Here is a 21,513-nt window from a genome sequence, read left to right as displayed (position 1 = left end):
CCAAATGATATATTGAAATTTTATTTCAAAGCGGCGCAATAGTGGGCATTGTTTTTCTGACAAACACATCTCTTGTTTAAGTGATATTTTGGTACAATTTAAGTATTGTTGAATAAATAAGAAATTATGGAGATTAAACCACACATGTTTATTGAATGTAGTTGTCTGTTGTTTAAAACAATTGTAAGAATTAATTTTATGCTCTCGGAAGGGTGGCATATAGCAGTTGAACTGTCTGTCAATCTGTCCGTCCGAAAACTTTCACATTGGCCATAACTTTTGCAATATTGAAGATAGCAACTTGATATTTGGCAAGCATGTGTATCACATGAAGCTGCACATAATGAGTTGTGAAAGGTCAAGGTCGTCCAAGGTCAAAAGTCAAACAAGAGCTGTCACCATAGGATGACATATGCCACCTATAAACGCTTTGATAAAAGTTATGAGCATTTTTCGAAACCTAAACGCGGACCCTAAGTTCAAGGTCAAGGTCACAGGGGTCAAAATTTGTGTGCATATGGAAAGGCCTTGTCCATATACACATGCATAACAAATATGAAGGTTATATCTCAAGGGACATAGAAGTTATGAACATTTTTCGAAACCTAAACGCAGATTTCGAAACCTAAATGCGGACCCTAAGTTAAAGGTCAAGGTAACAGGGGTCAAATTTTTTTTGCGTATGAAAAAGTCTTGTCCATATTCACATGCATACCAAATATGAAGGTTATATATCAAGGGACATAGAAGTTATGAGCATTTTTCGAAACCTAAACGCAGATTTGAAACCTAAATGCAGACCCCTAGTTCAAGGTCACAGGGGTCAAAATTTGTGTGCGTATGGAAAGGCCTTGTCCATATACACATGCATACCAAATATGAAGGTTATATCTCAAGGGACATAGAAGTTATGAGCATTTTTCGAAACCAAAACATAGATTTCGAAACCTAAACGCGGACCCTAAGTTCAACGTCAAGGTCACGGGGGTCAAAATTTGTGTGCGTATGAAAAGGCCTTGTCCATACATGTATATGCATGCATAACAAATATGAAGGTTGCATCTCAAGGGACAGAAGTTATGAGCATTTTTCGAAACCTAATCGCAAAGTGTGACGGACAGACGGACAGTCCGATCACTATATGCCCTCCTTCGGGGGCATAAAAATACAATAAAAGGGAAGTAATAAGCTTTAAAAGGAAAATAATTTCTAAACCTGCCAAATGATATATTGAAATTTTATTTCAAAGTGGCGCAAAAGAGGCATTGTGTTTCTGACAAACACATCTCTTGTTTACCATTATATTGATTCAAATAAAATAAAAATGATTGTACTTCATAATATTGTGCTTAAACAAAGTAATCATTATATCAAATTAAATAGAAGAATTTGAAACATTCTTGTTATGATTAATTGTGTGATAATCAACTTAAACTTTTGCAACTTATGTTAAAATACATCACACTTGAAACTTGTTGATTTTTAGCTTGGCTGTTTTCGAAGAAAACCCGAGGTATTGTCATAGCCAGCTCGTCGTCCCCTGTCTGCCGCCCGCCAGCGTCGTGCTAAAACTTTGACATTTTGCTATAAAATCAAAGTGCTTCCACCTTCAACTTTGAAACTTCATATGTAGATGCACTTTGATGAGTTCTACACACCACATCCATTTTTGGGTCACTAAGTCAAAGGTCAAGGTCACTGTGACCTCTAAAAAAAAAAAATCTGACAAGCTTTCATTTATTTAAAAATGCACCCGCAGCCAAGCGTTGGCACCTGTTATGCGGTGCTCTTGTTAATATTATTGGCACTCTTAGAAAATAGAGATTAATGCATTTGCGTAAACTGTTGTCCCAGACTTACAGCCTGTTATGTCCACACACAGGCTAACGATTGAAAACACTTCTCTTTTATGGAATTATTTGTTTTAAAGGAAATGTTTTTTAAATGAAAATCCATTCCAGGCAGAAAGTGTTTTTCCTGACTGCACATAAATCTTGCACAACACTTTACTTTCATGTATTTAGCCTAGTTTTCCCAGATCGTATCAAGTCTTGCTATCTGAATTTCTTAAGATTAATATTTGGTTCATTCTCTTTAGGTCAAAATGTTTTCAACAAAAAAATTGTCATTTACAGAAGATTTGGGAGAATGTTCCACCAGCGCCAGCCAATAAGGACTCAGAACTCAAGTATGTGGATTTGGATCATGACGATACTGTTGATAAGGAACCCATGAGATCTCCACACGCCACTGCTACAGCGATAGCCCACACGGAATACCATGAAATAGACTTTGTGAAGACGGACGCTTTGCGAAATGTCAAGGAAACTGTGTGTGAAACAAGGAATAAAGAAAAAAATAACACATAGTTAAGGCTGGAGCTTAGGGATTTATGGGTTTTTCTAATGATTTTTGGATGAGAAAGCAGTACACGTATTTACATACATAAATAGATAAGGCGATGTGTAATAAAATTTAATATCTACTTTTAAAAATCCACTGGTGAAACCACAGAAATATAACCTATCCATACATTTACAAACTTGACATAATATATAAAACACTGTACATTTTATTTCCAGCATCAAATCTGATTATCAGAACAAAATAAGGATGTGGTCATTTAAAAAAATAATAACTTTCAGGGAATTTGTGAAAGAGTTAACTAGATGAATGTGTTGAGTGTCATCATAGCGTTGTATGATATGATTGGTGCAAACTGCCATTTCCTTGTTTAAGATCCTATCTAGTTCTGTTTTTTAGACTTCTGGTGGAGTCACATGTTGACCAATAGCTTTTGACTTGTTGAACTGCTTCCTTATTGTGAAGGATTGTGTCATTGTTTTAGATAAGTGATATCTTTTAATATAACTTAGATAACTTAGATAATGTAATTACAGTTTCTGTGAAACAAATTCTGATGAATAATAATGAAAATTGAATGCATTGACGATTGATCATTTTGAAATCATTAATTGAAATACATTTTCTTTGGTAGACCCTCTATAGGTCTCAATATATAAGCTTTGTTATGGTATATTGAAACCAACAAGATCTTTAAATTTGCTTTGTGCCAATCATACCAAATAATCTTGCATTTCGAGTTTTTTGCACCGCAACAGTAATGATTCTTGTTGAAATCTGGTGAACGCCCAAAGGCCACAGTGGTCTCCTTATTTTAATTTTTGAATGAAAATGGTAAGGATTTACTGCAAACTATGCCAAAAGTCTTTCACACAAAAAATTCATGCTTAGGGTGAAACATAAATTCATTAATATTGAATGTGGCGATGTTAGTCTATATATTCGAAGTGGACCATTAACTCATATTATTATTAAAAAGAAATAACACAAGGTGTACCTTTACCGTCCAATTGTAAATTGTGAATAATTCAAGATTACGTTAAACCTGTCAGAAATACCGTACCTAAAATTATCTGTGTTTATCAAACGGTGTAACTCACCCAGCGCTCTCTGTAATTTGCAGAATTATCCAATGGCTACGAAATTCTATAATTAGATAATGAATTTTTAATTTTTGTACAAATTTTCCATCATAAAACCCTATAAGAAAATATAATTTCAATTTACATGGTACATTATCTTCAGAAAGAAGGCAGCTCTACACATCACTTTCCTATTCTGTACTAATTAGACATTTTATAGAGGTTAAGAAATTATAATAGAAACCTATATTGGTAATTGAAATGTTAACCAGATTATTGAATTCATATTATTAAGTTAATAATATATATCATGTTTAAATAGTTGGTGCACATATGACAGATAAGCTGTTTTTGAGGCTTAAATCCCATTCAGGTAGTCTTTAATCTAGAAGGTAAGAGGGCATGGCGCTTAACCTTTAAAGGGGCATTTCGTGGGCAGAAAGACTTATAAAAAGGGCAAATTAGATTTAATATTTTTTATCTATAACAAAATTTCATGTCATATTGTATAACTGAATGTATAATTTTTCTAGTTGATAATACTTGTTTTATGATGACAATTTTGACTGGTGAATTGGCTACATTAGATGTTTGTTTGTTAATTTTGTTAGATAAGCAACAACCAAAAAATCACATTGTAATATTGTATGCACAAGGCACTAATTGGCTTTGAAAGGCATGTTGGCGGACCAAAATACGGGCGTTGATCAGCTCTGGATGAAACACGAACATAGTCTTAGGATGTAGATAGTTCTCATTGTTGGGTAGTTGTTGTTGTTATTGCTGAACACTGAGATTAGGAGTAAGAGCTCCATCATGACAATGTTTTTTCCCTTCTTATAGAACATTTGGATTCAGATGAGCTGGACCCTGTTTTTCCATGATTTGTGCCAGGCTATGGGAAAAAACGGCTAATTGCCTGTGCGTAAAATGTCACAGATTTGCCTGTTCAGAGAGCACTGGCTGATCAGAAATAACATTTTCTGCTTTTATGGAATTTTTCGTGAAAGAAAGTCTCTTTTTAACAAACATTTGATTAGGCAGAATTGTCTTCTGTGATTAGCCTGTGGGAACTGCACAGGCTAATCTGGGACGACTCTTTAGGCATATCAATTAAGCCGTTTTTTTCAGATCGCTTCTGATTTCTATTACACTAAGAACTTAAAAAAGGTGTAAAGTCAACTGATTACTTTTAGACCATTACTGAAATAGTGTTTGTTTGTTTGCAATATTACATGTATTATGTACTTCAATAAATCTCAATTCTCAAACATTGGATCTTAATCAAATTCTGGTCTTAATCAATGTACATTTAAAAAAAAAGGAACTAGAATGTTGAATGTGGATATATCTGGTACTGCTTTATTTTAATGTATTGAACACAATATATTAACATGTATCCGCATCTTATCCTGTTTAATTTTTATTAAAATATTGCTACTCTATTACATCAAAAACATGTTAATTACTTTAAAATTATTTGTTGGTGTAAAAAATTCAAATTCAATTATGCATATTATGTGATCACTCAGAAGCAATAAGTTAACCCTTTGCATGCTGGGAAATTTATCGTCTGCTAAAATGTTGTCTGCTGAATTTCTAAAATTAGCATTTTCTTCGATTTTTTTTCAAAGAATACTATCAGAATAGCAAACAGTTTGGATCCTGATAAGACGCCATGTTCTGTGGCGTCTCATCTGGATCCAAACTGTTTGCAAAGGCCTTTCAAATTCGGTTCCAGCACTGAAAAAGTAAAGATGTAAGCATATTAGTTTACTAATTTTGTTTAATCAGTTGTATAATTTGTTAACATGATTAGATATTGTTACTTTTGTTTGTTATATTGTTTATCATTGCTCAAATTTATTTGTGGATAAAGACTTTAGAGTTACTAGTTAAAGTGCATCATTCTTGTCTATTATGAGTATTTATAACTGCACAATTAATGTTTACAAATAGTTATTTCTATATTAGGCGCCTATTTTACTTTGGTGGGTGGGGATGGGCCCTGACATGATTCGGCATCAAGCCCAGGCGTGTTTAGTTCGATAAACATGGTGTATTGTTAATGCACTTGAATTTTATTTGATACTCATTAATATCTACATGCATACATTTGTACATTTTGTTGTGCCAACAAGAACCATCTATGTTTTTTAGATTTAATTTTTTATGCCCCCCTTCGAAGAAGAGGGGGTATATTGTTTTGCACATGTCGGTCCGTCCGTATGTCCGTCCGTCCACCAGATGGTCAACTTCAAGGTGACCTGAAATAGTTAAATGGTTTCCGGATGATAACTCAAGAACGCTTATGCCTAGGGTCATGAAACTTCATAGGTACATTGATCATGACTCGCAGATGACCCCTATTGATTTTCAGGTCACTAGGTCAAAGGTCAAGGTCACGGTGACCTGAAATTGTAAAATGGTTTCTGGATTATAACTCAAGAACACTTTGCCTAGGATCATGAAACTTCATAGGTACATTGATCATGACTTGCAGATGACCCCTATTGATTTTCAGGTCACAAGGTCAAAGGTCAAGGTCACGGTGACCCGAAATAGTAAAATGGTTTCTGGATGATAACTCAAGAACGCTTATGCCTAGGATCATAAAACTTCATAGGTACATTGATCATGACTCGCAGATGACCCCTATTGATTTTCAGGTCAAAGGTCGAGGTCACGGTGACTCAACTTAGAAAAATTGTTTCCGGATGATAACTCAAGAAAGCTTACGCCTAGGATCATGAAACTTCATAGGTACATTGATCATGACTCGCAGATGACCCCTATTGATTTTCAGGTCACTAGGTCAAAGGTCAAGGTCACAGTGCCAAAAAATGTATTCACACAATGGCTGCCACTACAATTGACAGCCCATATGGGGGGCATGCATGTTTTACAAACAGCCCTTGTTATATAATTATTTTTGTTTGCAGAAATGTGGCAAATAATGTATTGCTACAGTTTTTATATCACTTTTTAGCTAGTATTTAATACATTTTATAGTTTTTATAGATTTTTGTTATATTCAAGTGAACTAATTAAGTGTTCAAAACCAAATATTTTACAACACTTAAACACAACAGGTGCATTTTTTTCATTGGCATGATCATGTTATAGTTATAGTCATGATCAATAGCATCACTGCCATTATCATTTTTATCATCATCAGCTTCACTTTCTTCAAAATTACCATCATCATTTTCCTAACCGTTAGGATTCTTATTATTGCATAATCACACTTGGTTTGAGAGTTTTTATGTTGATGTAAATGATATTGCTGCACCATGTCTGGCTATTGAACATCTTTGATGTTTTACCCACAATGACATACACATATGACCACAATATAATTATTTAAATTTGTGTCAGCTCCTTTATATTGATCAATAACTATACAACAACATTTTATTTTTCAATGATAATACAGATATTTAGTAAATATGCAGAAACTTTCTAGAAGCTTTACTTATACATGTAAAAGCAAAAAAAACTTATTATTACAGTTATTCATATTCAGCAGCCCCTTATGCTTGTAATTGATTTAATATATCCAAATGAAGATAATCAGGTAGTTCATTTTATTTGATTACTCAATCAAATGATTGAGTTGTGAATGTTTAGCCAATTATTTCCAAACAATGTGTTGATATTTAGTTTCTCTGTTGTGTATATTGATGTTACTATAAACAGAAAACATTACTAACTTTCAATATTTGTAAACCCAATTTTACTATATATATATAATATCTTGTATAAATATTGATTTTTATATACATGTAAATGTGCAGTGAGATTTATGTATGTTATAGAATTTTAAAAATTATTTACATACACATCATGATTGTATATATTATCTTTACAGCTTTATTGCCTGTTATTCAACTGCAATTGATTAAAAAAATGAATAAATGTGAAACCTTATATTTCTTATGTTGTTTTCTATCAATATTATAATTTCTTCCTTTATATGACATGCATCATGCAAGAATGGGTCTTATGCCATGGTTCCTAGAGTAGCTACTGACCTGCCTGCACAATCACCATAGTCTGGTCAGGAGCTAAAATGTCGGCCATTTAGCCATGCAAGGTTTTGAGGTCTTATTAGGGGACAGGAACAGGGAGCACTTCAGAAATGGTAGGGAGTAAAGCTCGCCACATATGGCATCCGATGATGATGATGATCATCTTAATTTTGACTAAGAGAAACAACACATTCTATTCACATGTCATTATTAATAAGACATTCTTACAGTCATAGAAACGCAAATGTCTATTTAATCATTCCATACAGTTGGTTAAAAAAATGAATGTGAAATCTAACTTGTTTTGTGAAAATTGTAGTAAGAACCAGCCACATAGAAAGCTGCAATTTAAGAGTGATGAAGAGGTGTTTGGGTTGTTGTGGGTTTGAGCGACACACTGGTTGCGCTTTTACTCCCAACTGTCAGCAGTAATCGGAGGGAGTTTTTCCAAAAGGGCTTGTATGTATTTCTTTTGACCTTGCGGTCAAGGATAACCCATTAAGTGCAAGCACTTATTTCCAATGGGGTCCATTGGTTTTTGCTGAAGAGACAGCAAGCAGAAGAGACAGGGAAGATACAAGGAATCCGGGTGTGATACCCTAGCTCTTTGCGAATAGATCCCTTGGTTCTTTTACGTGCTCAGTGTATAGCACCGATACACGCGAGAATTACCTGGGTTTCATACCAGTATATCTCTATTTGGGTGGGAAACACTTGAAGCATTTTTTAAATTTCAAGTGCCCCGGTCAGGAATTGAACCGGGGACCTCTGGAATGGTAGACCACCGCACCACCACCACTAGACCACCGCACCACCACCACTAGACCACTGCACCACCATTTGAGCAGGGTTGTAGTGTACCTTGGTAAGAACTACCAGTCAGTGTAAGCTCTCATGTAGGAGCCCTGTGCTGGCGTTTTAGTAGAATGTGGGTTATATCCCAGCACTGAGCCCAATTTACATTTGATTTTTTGTATAGCTGCGTTTGATTTTGAGTGCTATACCACTGTAAAGTATAAGATGTATTTCCCTAGTTTGTTGTGTTGTTGTTTTGATTTTGCTTGTGTTCATCATTCTACTTTTTCGCATTTTCTTTCCATCATTTATGTTAACTTGTACTAATTAAAAACAACAACAACTTATAGGTAGGCAGTTTTACCTTTCTTTTATCGACATTATGGAATATGCTCAATTGTTTAGTATAAATCATCTTTATAAATTTATATAGTGCACGCTTTCCATGTATATACATACTCCGAACAATTTTGACAATACCCTATTTGCGCTACTTTAGACGTGTACCTATTAACGGATACGTGGCAATTTCGGATATCATAGTTTGCAACTTGCTCATGCTGCGATACGTTTTTCTGGAATTGTTTACACGTTTGTTAATGAAAGCATACACCTACATGTCAGTTGTAGTTTGTTGTCGAGTACATGTCGACTTTATTGAACACCTTACTAAAGACCATTGCTAAGCTGTATACTGTAGTAAAATAAGGTCACTTCCAACAGCCTTGCTTTTGGGCTAGCTCTTTAGCGACGTGGTTTAAGTGTCTGACTACCACTCTGGAGGTCGTGGGTTCAATCTCCGGCTTGAGCTCAGTATTTTCACATTAATGGCGATGAGGCAAAAAAAGAACTGTGAATGCGGGAATGGTTGTTTAATAGTTTCTGGGAGGGCCATGTGGATGCAAGACATGCTGTAGCGGGCGTGTCTTGGCCTTGAAACATTAAAACAGGGAGGAGTTTAGTGAAATACGGTCACTTACAACAGCCATGCTGTTGAGCTAGCTCTTCAGCGACATGGTTAAAGTATCAGACTACCACTCTGGAAGTTGTGGGTTCAATCCCCGGCTTGAGCTCAGTATTTTCACATTAATACTTTGGTTAAAGTGATTCTTAAAAAAATAACCAATGTAGGTTTTTTTAGTTTATTTAGTTAATATATAATTTGCCTAATATCATTCTGTTTAACTATAAATGGCAGTTAATTATAGTTATCTTAGTGTACCAGTATCAATTATGGTTTTAAAATATCCCTTATTCTCGTAGTATCGTCCCTGTTCATTGTATTGTGCTTTTGAAGAAAACCCTTCAAGAAGTGCTGGACAGTAAATGTTTATCATTTTTAGAAGTTTTTATTAATTTGCTGTTTATTATGGACTATTACATTGATCTTTCTCATGATTTCCGGTTTTCATTTGAAAGTAGGTCTGACATGTTTATTCCAGGCCGATATTATGATTACACATAATTGTGTTAGTTATGTTTGGTTTATTAGTAGGTTTATCAAATGTTGTGTAAGCCACTTATTTGTTAAAAAAAAATAATTTAAGAGAAACATGGACAAGAGTTTCGTTTTTCCATTTAGAAACTATTTATGGAAAAGAACATGCTCATAGTATTAAACAAACATTAGCAACCAATCAGAAGGGCCGATATTATGAGAAACGATGTACATGTTAATGATACTGATTACTACATGGGACTTAGTCCCGCCAGTATTTTGGCAAAACGTTACCGATTTAAAATAAGTTTTTGTTGTTCAAGAATACACATTAAACTATAGATTTACGTATTAAACATGCATGTTTTTCAATCTTTTCACTTAAAATATTTAGATGTTTTCATTCAGAGGGCCGATGCTACAGATACACATGCTATATGTAGATTAAGTAAATCCTTTATAAATACTATATTTTAGGTCACACAAACTTGAACACGTAATGGAATTAAATGAAGAGAATCCTGATGTTTTGGAAATGTTGAGACTTCAACTGTCAGAATTTGAAATGCTACAGAGTATGTACCCAGCAGACTCAGAAATCAGGTACAGTACTTCCTGCTCTTTGGATAATAATTTAGGTACAATAAATTTGTTTTGTTAGTACCATTGTTTGCCATTATTTTATTATGCTCCCCTTCGAAGAAGAGGGGGTATATTGCTTTGCTCATGTCGGTCTGACGGTCGGTCGGTCTGTCGGTCCATCCACCAGGTGGTTGTCAGACGATAACTCAAGAACGCTTGGGCCTAGATCATGAAACTTCATAGGTACATTGATCATGACTCGCAGATGACCCCTATTGATTTTGAGGTCACTAGGTCAATGGTCAAGGTCACGGTGACCAGAAATAGTAAAATGGTTTTTGAATGATAACTCAAGAACGCATACGCCTAGGATCATGAAACGTCATGGGTAGATTGATCATGACTTGCAGATGACCCCTATTGATTTTGAGGTCACTAGGTCAAAGTTCAAGGTCACGGTGACCCGAAATAGTAAAATGGTTTCAGGATGATAACTCAAGAACGCATACGCCTAGGATCATGAAACTTCATGGGTAGATTGATCATGACTCGCAGATGACCCCTATTGATTTTGAGGTCACTAGGTCAAAGGTCAAGGTCACGGTGACCCGAAATAGTAAAATGGTTTTCGGATGATAACTCAAGAACGCTTTTGCCTAGGATCATGACACTTCATAGGTACATTGATCGTGACCCGCAGATGACCCCTATTGATTTTCAGGTCACTAGGTCAAAGGTCAAGGTCACAGTGACAAAAATCGTATTCACACAATGGCTGCCACTACAACGGACAGCCCATATGGGGGGCATGAATGTTTTACAAACAGCCCTTGTTATTATAGATTTACTGGCATTTGTATTTATATTATTCAAGTTTGCTTTTAAAAACCAAAATTACCAATATTTTCTTTTCAATTAAGATTTTATATAATTGAATGCAATTTTCTGTTGTTTTTTCAGAGTGGATGACAAGACAGCCATAGCCAGCATTCAAAATTGTGTAAATGGTCACTTCAGTTACGAGTACTTACACAGCCGGTTAGGGTTTTCTTTGCAGATATTCCCAGAAAATTGCAAGGTTGGTGTTATGTTTTTTTTACAAGAAATAACGTATGCCTCATAAGTTTTTAAATTTTAGAGATCTATTAGCTTTTTTATTTTTTACAAATTTGCAATTCCACAAGTCTTTTCTGGTGTATATTTTACAATTTGACCACATAGATAATAAAACAATTTGATGTAATATAATGGTTTGTGCAACAATTTGAAATAGTGTTCTGAGTTTTTAAATGTCTTCTTGGATCCTTTAAAAGTAATAACACGCTTTTAAACACTGTGGTTTATATAAAGTACTTATGCTTGATTGGTCATTGTTGGCTCGGTTACTACTTATACATGTATGTACCCTGGGTACTTTTAAGTATACCCCAGATACGAGAAATGTACTGAAACGTACTCGGAAATTCGAACGCTAACTTGGTTGTTGGCTGCTAATTCTTTCAAATTAATAATGTTTATATTTATGTTAAAATTATGTAAAATGGCCTCTATATTTTCGAAACTTCGGGTACATTCTAGATTTGCCGGGTATGTGTTTGTTTATTTTTTGTACCCAGGGTACATTTACGTATACTTAAAAGTATGGGGGTACATTTAAGTAGTACCAGAACCGAAAATGACCAATTGAGCAGTACTTTGGTTCTCACTCTTACCCTATGTATTTGGTACTAAATAAAATATTTAATGTTACTTTTACTGTTATTACCCAACACACTATTCATTAATCAAAGGACAGTGATTGACATAAAATTGAACAATCAACAAGGCAAAACCAGAAAAATAGGTGTTCAATGTTTGTGGTCAGTGTAAAGTCAAGTTATAGACTGGAAACCACTTGTTTGATGACGCCTGCTTGTCTGCCCAGCTGCCCTGCCAGCCCAACATTCCTCCATTAAATAACCAGTTTAAAACCTATTAAAAAGTTTTTATTTGTTAATTAAGTACCCACAGTACGTTTATGTACGCATGACACCACATTTCAGACTTGTGTTGAGCTGGTGTGCCAGCTACCCCATGAATACCCAGCCGTCCACCCAGTGGTGTTCACACGAGCCCCCAACCTGAGCCGAGCAACGCACTCCAAACTCAACGAGGCACTCCACGATTTCATTCTGGGACTCCCTGAAGGGGAAATCTGTCTGTATTCGGTCATACAGTGGCTACAGGAGAATCTTGGGCAGTATCAAGGGGAAATTGATGCAGTATGTGATATCAATAAAGGTGCCTTGCCAAAACAGGAGGAAGATACAGTGTTTACACGACTTTGGATTTACAGTCACCACATTTACAGCAAGTTCAAGCGCAGAGACATTATTGATTGGGCTGAGGAGCTGAAATTGTCCGGATTTAGTCTTCCTGGTAAACCAGGTGTGGTTTGTGTGGAAGGGTATAGCAGACCTGTAGAGGAGTACTGGCACAGGTTGCGAAGATTGAACTGGAAGAAGATTGCAGTTAAAGAGAAAGAAGTACAAGATATAGGAGATGATGATATAAATAAGTACAGAAAGTTCCATTGTTTTGAGGAAAAAGTGTTTGACGCTCGTGGTGGAAAAGGTAGAGAATATCATATGGATTTGGGTAAATTGTATGAGTTTTTAGAACAGCATCAATCAGGACATATATTTCACACTTACTTTGGTGTTGAAGGAAGAAATACAACACAGACAAGTTAACAAAAAGTATATGATTGTGACATGGGGTTTATATGTTATTGTTTTAAAGGGATTTTTTTAATAGTCGTATTTATTTGATTTTTGGGTTTGGACATTATTAAATGTATGTTTGCAAACATGTGTAATTAAATATTGCATTAATTTTATATAAGCATCCTTGGAACCATAGGCTTACATGTTACATGCACAAGAAGTCAACCACTTGCCAAGGCTCTTGGTTCAGGTGTTCTAAGCCTCTCTAAATGAACTCATAATTTATTTGTAGTATTTTACCAACCCGCAGTTTGTGATCTCTTTTCACACAATGACAACTTATGGGTATTATTGTACAATTCAACTACTGCCATGTTGAGTAACTTAAACATGTCTTAAATTGCAGCTTATTAATCTATGAATCTAACAAAACGCAAAAGTAAAATAAAGTATTTATGTTTATTCGTATGTATCAATCTCTCTTTAGGAAAACATGGACACATACCTTTGAAAATACAGTTAAAGCCATACATTAAATACATCATTCAAATTAAAATTTGATATAATTAAATACACAGTTGATAATGTACACAGATACACAGGTTACAAAATATCACAGATCTGTCTAACAATTATACATCTATTAATAATCATATCATACAACAAAGGAACATATAAAACAAAATCAATAAGTTTTGTATGTTGTTGACATTTAGTAGCCTTAGACTAAATGATGCCTCTGTGACCACTGCTTAAGACTCTGGCCTAACCAGGCTCATGCATTAATATGCAGGATTATACCTTGTGATAATGAGCTTCTCTATGGGGAAATGGGATTAAATGCATGTGCTTAGTGTCATCCCAGATTAGCCTGTGCAGTCTGCACAAGCGTATCAGGGATGACACTTTCCTATGTAAACTGGACTTTCGCTAATAAAAGCTTTTCCCTAGTAAGTCCCTGTGGACTGCACAGGCTAATCTGAGACAAAACTTTATGCACATGCATTACCGGTAAGTCCTGTTTATGCAGAGAAAGACTCAAATATATCTGGCCTGATTTGCTGAACAGAAATATATTTACAGTGAATTATTGTGATACATGTACGGAAATTATTTTTTTTTACACATTTATCTAAGTAAAAAATGATCAGAGAACAAGATATTTTAGGCCATAAACACATTATGTCATGCCTAGGTAATAAGAAATCACATGTTAATAATTACATCATACACTGCAATTTTACCAAAAGTCAAAGCACCAAATTTAACAATTAAGGCAGATGACATCAATAAGGCAAATAACAATTAACATTTGAATTCCATGAAAGGCCGAAATGCATAATGAAGTACATCAAAATTGAATAATTGTGCTCACGAAAGTCCGATATTTTTTTATCACTTGAATTGTAATAACATTAACAAATATAAGTTAACAAAATGTTTAATATAAATTTTTAAATTACAGTCTCTGAATTTTTTACACCAGAACAACATATTGTTAAAGTTCTCAACAAACAGCTGCTTAATAAGTCTTAAATTTTATTACAAGTAAAATATAATTCTTATTTCCAATGTAATATTTGTCAGATCTTTCTCTCGGGTTTATATCTATGCACCTATCAGTTTTCACTTATTGGCACATTAACAACAATACATTAAACAAGGCTTGTCACAAGACGTAATATATTCTTATATAAAATATGCTGAGAAAGGTTATGCAATTTCAGAAAAAGAGAACAATATACATGTATGTCCTGTAAAAATGGCAAGATGTCTCAGCTACAGACACAATGCCTCCTAATGATCATCATTCTCAGCCAGTTCCTTTAAAATCCCTGTGTTGTAAAACTATGGAGCAGATACGCACATCATTGACCTATGACCTTGAATTTACGACCTTGACCTTTTACCAACTAGCATGCAGGTTTTACATCACACCTTGCCCACTCATAGGCTAGTATTTTAGCAATATTTAAATCCTTACGGATGTTTAGAAGGCTATTGATTAGAAAGGAATACAGTTAACTTTTAATTGAAGAGCATAATACTTATATGTGAAACATAATCTAGTAACTGGACATAATTATCTTAAGTTTTATCACAATCTATCAAGGCTTTTAGAAGTACAGAGCTGAAATGAAACCTGACAGACACCCACCTGCATATTAAACTACCCACAATCTGCCCTCTACTAGGTGTCCTCCAACAGGGGACATATGACAAACTTATTATATACGACATGTAAAAAATAAGTTGACACATTAAGTATTAAGGGGACAATACCTAATTACTACTACCCGATTTGAAATACTCTTGGAATACATAAGACGTGCTACAGATATTGGTAATTCTGATAAGAGGACCTTGTAAGACTGGATGCAGAGCAATGAATATAGTCATGTTCTGGAAAACCAGGCTTTATGCATGTGTGTAAAGTGTAATCCCAGATAAACCCTTGCAGTTCCTTTAAAAGAAGTCTATCCTAACAAAAAATCACGTTTAGACAAAAAGTGTTGTCCCTGCTTAGCCTGTGCGCAGGCTTATCTAGGGGGACACTTAATGCACATGCATTTAGCCCATATTTCCCAGAACAAGGCTCAAAATATGCCATTGAAGATCATCCTCCTATAAAATGGGCTGCCCGGACATACAGCAGGATTGAGTCCCCATCAATCATCTGTCTTCCAGGAAATCGTCCAGCTCTCCCTTGCGTCTTACTGACCCTTTCAGTGACCCCTGACTGGCTGCAAGGTCACCAATGTGAAGGTCATCAGGGTGACTTCTGAAACAAGGTGTTGGCATTATGAAGGATTTTTACATACAGATTCTTATGCTAATATGAGTCGTGTGAAAATGGGTCTTAATGCCAGCAAAGCTCAAGATCAGCCTCCCCCTTCATGCAGTCTGGTCAGGAGCTACCCTATCCGCTATAAAGACACGCACATTTGTGTGATCACACTAGCTGACAATGTAGCTCCGAATCAAACTGGACAAAAGGTGTCTGTCACTGACAGCTAGTCTGGAGCTACAGTATACAGTTATTTCATGGATGCGCGGTGAACAGTCAAAACTGTTGTCACAAGGTATACGGGATGACTTTAGAACTGTTGCCCGAGTTCACCGCGCATCCATGAAACAAGTGTTTTATTACCTGATCAAATTTCAAACATAGAAAAAAGAGCAAATTAAATTTTTATTCAAACACAACAGTAATCGATAATATCGATAATTTTCACTGTTTAACTGTGAAATGACATCATTTTTTTCGACGAAATGACGTCATTATTCCAGCGGGCAACAGTTCAAACTATTGACCGGTCAACAGTTCAAACATTGCTACATTTCTTTTTCGACGAGGAAATAAAAAAAAAAAAAAATCATTTATATAAGGCATCAGGTAATAATATGGCATTCAGCATAAGACAAATTGGCGCACAATGCAGCTCAAATACAATGCAATACCATCAAAACAATGTACAGTTAGTATAATGACCTTTTGCAAATTGTAAGTTAAAACAATTTTAATACTTATTTGAACTCCTTGCAAGACTAGAAAATACTACCTGCTTGACTTAGTGGATGCCTCCATCTGACTGCGTCTCAAGTCTCGTATCTGACTGTGTTTCAGCTCTTCAGAGAGACTTTTCCGTTCACTCTCAATTTGCTTCTCACGGATCAGGTGCCGAGACAACTGAAGACAAAAGTCCAAGTCACCTTTAATGCTTGCATGTGGTTGATACAAGAGACATGAAAGCTTGACTTATATGTTACTATACATCATATAGGAGTCCTAAATCATAGCATATCAATAAACATGTTAAAACAAATAAAACAACTATTCATGAAGATTTATAAACTGCACTACAAAATAAATAATCCCTCAACATTTTGCTGGTAAATTCAATTAAAAACGTTCCAGAAAGTATTTGAACATATTTGTTTCCCTTAAATGACAATTATACACCTGTACAATCTAGTATTTATATTTTCATGTACATAACCATTGAAACTGAGAGGCATCATGCTAAAATGTGTGTTATGCCATATGCAGCCAGTATAGCTGTACACCAGCCTGTGCATCCAGCAGTCTTGTCAGGGGCTATTGTGTCTGATACATAACCATGCATGGTTTCATGGTCTAATTAGGGGACAGGGTGGCACCAGACCAGACAGCGTGAATGCGCAAACTGCTCTGGAGGTACATCGGCTGCATATGACATAAGACCCATTTTCACAGGATGCTCAGCCCCAGCCCTGTAGAGCCTACCTGCTTAGAGGCATCTGCAGCCCGAGTCTCTGACTCTCTCATCCTCTGTTCCATACGCTGTATACCTCGCGTGTAATCTTGAATCATCTTCTCTGCCTTGAAACAAACACAAGAGTTATAATGGTGTTCTGGAGTAATGTTGTCTTCTTTGTATAGTCTATGTACAGTCTATGTTCAAAAGTGAATATATAAACTATGTCTAATAGTCTATATAAAGTCTATATACAGTTGATGTCCAATAGTCTATATATAGTATATGTCCAGTGTTCACACTGATTTATGCACGCATGATATTTCATCAAACCACACAAAAATTGATCTGTCCAAAAATAAAAGCATGTTTGTTTCCCTTTCTCGACCCATGTAAAATAGGGATGTTAGGCAAGTAAGGAATGTCTTTTCAATTTTATTATGCATAACATGTGTGAAAGATTTAAAATGGGCTAGATGAAAAATATTCTTAAATGTATCACTATAAAATTCTGACATGGCAGAAGGAATATATAACTATGCTTTTTGTGACTGAAGTACAATTCTGGCTATGAAATTTCTTTGTGTTCTTTATATTTAATAACTTTGATATAACAAATTACCCTTTAGCAATATCTCTCAAAGTAAGAACAGCTAACTTGCATAATGTTTGTCAAAGTATTGATTCAGAAGATGAATCACTTTTTTAAACTCTCACATACCGTAGATATTAGATTCCTCCTGATTTTCAAACTCACGCACATATTTGGTGAAACAATAGGAGTGTTAGTCATCTTTAAAACTAGTGAAATTAACATTTAATATTAATTAATATACATAGAGATGCAATAAATTAATTACTAGACCATTACTTTTTATGTTAATGCCCGCAAAACTAATTATGATAATTTACCGTATGATTCATTTTATGATGACTCAGTAAAGAAAAGATTAGGTCTAACTTTCTAGCATGTTATGAGGTGTAATAGACCAAACTTACAGGAATATTTGCTGATTATTATATGCAGTTTTCATAAAAAAATCATGTATAATAATAAATTGCCTGTTTTTGAAATGAATATAAATTTACTTGAAAATTCTTAAAAATCAAACTAGAACAGATACCAAATGTATGCTTTCGACAAACAAGAGCATTGCATAATGGGTGCCAACGCTCGGCTGCGAAAGCTTGTCAGATTTTTTTTTTTTTTTAGTGGTCATAGTGACCTTGACCTTTGACCTAGTGACCCAAAAAGGGGTGTGGCGTGTAGAACTCATCAAGGTGCATCTACATATGAAGTTTCAAAGTTGTAGGTGGAAGCACTTTGATTTTTGAGCCAATGTTAAGGTTTTAGCACGACGACTACGGCGGACGTCAGACGGCGGACCACACTACGAGCTGGCTATGACAATACCTCGGGTTTTCTCCAAAAACAGCCGGGTTTTCTTCAAAAACAGCCGAGCTAAAAATTGCAAACAAGCTTCGGGAATCAGGACAGAGTAGATATGTAAACATGGCGTTTTGTTAACATTTCTCAATCATATCAGAAAAATATCATTTACCACCTCAAAAACAAATATGTATATTATAGGTCGCATTAATTATGATGGGTTAGGAAGAGAAACAAACTTAATTTTATTTCTGGCCTCCCATACTGTAAAAGCACTTAAATTTACAGTGTAACAATTTAGAGGAATTTCAATTGTGGACAAATGTGTATGGTCTTAAATTTCCATAACATACCTGTATGTTAAACTGGAGATCATTCAAACAAAGAAGTATGAACTACCTTTTTCATTTGTGTCACCATGGCAACATGATTGGATTGTTTTCTTATTAAAACAACTCTTTATACATCAATATCTAGCACATTACAATTATCATTTATTAAATTACAGTAACAGTATTTCTATGTTCCTCAATTCATTTTATGAACAATTCTAAACCTCAATATCTGACGCTATAAGTAAAATGTGTTTGTTTGTGTTATACATGTATCTTTTCTTTATCTATACTGTCCTCATAATTTTGTATTGTGTTTGTCTGTATCAAAATGTGTTTTGTACACTTATACATTTTAACAATAAAAGGGACTAACATACATTTATGAATTTAAACTTGCAATCCATATATTAAAGTGAAAATTTAGAATATTCTTATCATAACCATGGTAACCATGGTAACACATTAATAGGAAACTTTCCTTTGTTCAGTCAGTCTGTATATAGGTTGTCATACACACATGATATGCTTTAATTGGCATGTGGATTCAGCAGTTTCAGCAAACTTATTTTATTATATTTGTTTATCATAAAACAATTCAGCACTGGCAAATAATGTAGTTGAAAACAATTCAGCAATGGCAAATAATACAGTAGAAATCAATTCAGCCCTTTAAGGGTTAAGTCTAAGAGTGGGCTGGTGAATTCCGAGCCTGTGTCCTGTACCTGACTACTAATTCTGTCAGGTACCAAAATAGGCCAGGAATTCACTGACCAAATCTTAACACATGGCCAAGGACCAGGACTCTCAAGAACAGTAGATGGAAACCCATACCCAGAATGGGGTGAAGGGCAGTAAGTAAGTTAGCAAGTCGTGTACCTGCAGGGTCTTCTCTTGGCTGTCTTTGAGGAGTTTTGTGACCTCCTGATTCCTCTTCTTCAGCTGAGCAGTCTCCCCTCGCAGTTCCGAGAGCTTACCCTCATATTTCTGAGCTATTGACGTGCACTCCTCTTTCCATCTGATCAAAAATACACAATCATATGTGTCTTGCTCTGGGAAAAAGACGTTTAATACACATGAGTTGTCCGAGATTAGCCTGTGCAGTCAACAGCACAGGCTTATCAGGGGCACCACACTTTCTGCCTTAACTGGATTTTCTATAAGAAGAGTTTTCCTTTACACTATAACTACCAAAAAGTGGAGAGTCCCTAATAAGCCTACACTGACTTCACAGGCTAATCTGGGATGATATTTTATGCACATTCATTAAACCCTATTTTCCCAGATCGACGATCATAATCTCTATTGTGTTCATCAACATTCCAGTAAAATTTTACTCAAAACATAACTTGAAAAAATACCCTATAAATGTCATAAAATAAATGACTCATAACTTTTTTAACAGGATTTTACAAATTTCCAATCAGCATCAGCCAAAAAGAAATCGGAATCTCAAAATTAAACATGAAAATTCGATGAGGTGATGTGGGCATAAGAAAGTGTTATCTGTAGAAAGTTATAACAGATCAAAAACTAGGAGATCAATAATCTGTCGCTTTGAATGTGCATAGTTTACATAAAAGAATCTTATTTAACTAACAAACCATTGGAAAAATAACCATGCATTAATCCTCCTTTAGTGTGCAAAATAGTGAAACACAACCAAGTTCACTTAAGGGACTTTTTGACTTCATGCACAGTTAATTATCCAACAAGGCAAGTTTACCTGGCACACATTCATGGTTAACCCATTTATACCTAGCGTCTAGAAAAAAGGCCTTGGCAAACAGCGTAGACCCAGGGTTCGGCTGTTAGCTTAAAGGAATTTCTGTAATAAATATTCTAAATATAGAAATAAATATACTATACATCCATAATTTTGGAAATAAATTGATCCAATTTAGATGGATGGGAGAGTCCACTAGGCATAAATGGGTTAATCATCTGAACATGGCAATTTACCGTGCACACATGCGTTGTTGACCGTTCAGCAGTTTTCTGAGCTCCGTCATTGAATGTCTGTTAATGTCCTCCGTAGACTGCAGCTTCACTTCATAGTCCCGTAGCTTCATCTGGTTCTCTTGCTCAAATATGGTGATCTGAATTAAGCAGTGTAATGCGAAATTGGGTCTTATGCCATAGGTAGCTAGTCTAGCTCCAGACCAGCCTGCGCATTGGCGCAGTCTGGTGTCAGGAGCTACCCTGTCCTCTACAAATTCACACAAGATTTTGTGCTCTCCACTGTGGTACCTTTGACAAGGCTATGCAGGCTGGTCTGGAGCTAAGATGGCCGTCTATTTGCATACGACACATTTTGGCATGATGCAGCTGAATTAGTGTAGTTGACAAGTTTGCGTACTTTTTCTTAATATAAAATTGTAAAGAACTTCCTTGCCTGTGTAACTTCAAGGCCCAGATGGTTTGAGAACATTTATCACACAAGGATTAAGACACATTTTGTTCTCATTTATTGTAATCAGTTTGTTTTATCTTATTTTCCATCAAAATTTGTTGAAAAACCAACACTTGAAAAAAAAGATTTGGCAAAATTTGAAT

At 35.3% G+C, this 21,513-nt stretch overlaps 3 protein-coding genes across 9 annotated transcripts in view; 2 read left to right on the top strand and 1 right to left on the bottom strand.

The window, feature by feature from the left end:
* The window catches only part of LOC127879417 (GRB2-associated-binding protein 1-like), a 57,140-nt gene extending 46,385 nt beyond the window's left edge, over positions 1-10,755 (top strand). For 3 of the 6 annotated variants that reach the window (XM_052426226.1, XM_052426227.1, XM_052426229.1), the window contains one exon: positions 2,136-7,376. In XM_052426226.1, coding sequence (XP_052282186.1) covers positions 2,136-2,369 — 234 coding nt within the window. In that variant the 3' untranslated portion in view covers positions 2,370-7,376. Of the gene's footprint in view, positions 1-2,135; positions 7,377-10,535 lie in introns of those variants that run through there. The other 3 variants (XR_008049049.1, XR_008049050.1, XR_008049051.1) reach the window with 3 other exon arrangements.
* On the top strand, positions 8,590-13,154 carry LOC127879429 (RWD domain-containing protein 2B-like). Of its 2 annotated transcripts, none has more exons than XM_052426258.1 (4): positions 8,590-8,622; positions 10,188-10,313; positions 11,253-11,370; positions 12,335-13,154. In XM_052426258.1, the coding sequence occupies exons 2-4, from the start codon at positions 10,210-10,212 to the stop codon at positions 13,022-13,024; spliced, it is 912 nt and encodes a 303-aa protein (XP_052282218.1). In that variant the 5' UTR covers positions 8,590-8,622; positions 10,188-10,209; the 3' UTR covers positions 13,025-13,154. The 2 variants fall into 2 exon arrangements, with proteins under 2 accessions (XP_052282218.1, XP_052282217.1); XM_052426257.1 differs by lacking the exon at positions 8,590-8,622 and adding an exon at positions 8,782-8,891.
* Positions 13,155-13,442: 288 nt separating this feature from the next.
* Positions 13,443-21,513, bottom strand: part of LOC127879416 (sodium channel and clathrin linker 1-like) — a 36,753-nt gene continuing 28,682 nt past the window's right edge. Inside the window, exons 19-23 of the mRNA XM_052426225.1 lie at positions 20,920-21,056; positions 19,837-19,975; positions 17,265-17,360; positions 16,561-16,688; positions 13,443-15,779 (exon numbers count right to left, since the gene is read on the bottom strand). Coding sequence (XP_052282185.1) covers positions 15,671-15,779; positions 16,561-16,688; positions 17,265-17,360; positions 19,837-19,975; positions 20,920-21,056 — 609 coding nt within the window. The 3' untranslated portion in view covers positions 13,443-15,670. The remainder of the gene's footprint in view (positions 15,780-16,560; positions 16,689-17,264; positions 17,361-19,836; positions 19,976-20,919; positions 21,057-21,513) is intronic.

This window comes from Dreissena polymorpha, chromosome 4 (genome assembly GCF_020536995.1).
Source record: "Dreissena polymorpha isolate Duluth1 chromosome 4, UMN_Dpol_1.0, whole genome shotgun sequence".
Lineage (NCBI taxonomy): Eukaryota > Metazoa > Mollusca > Bivalvia > Myida > Dreissenidae > Dreissena > Dreissena polymorpha.
This window is presented reverse-complemented; position numbering and strand designations above follow the sequence as displayed.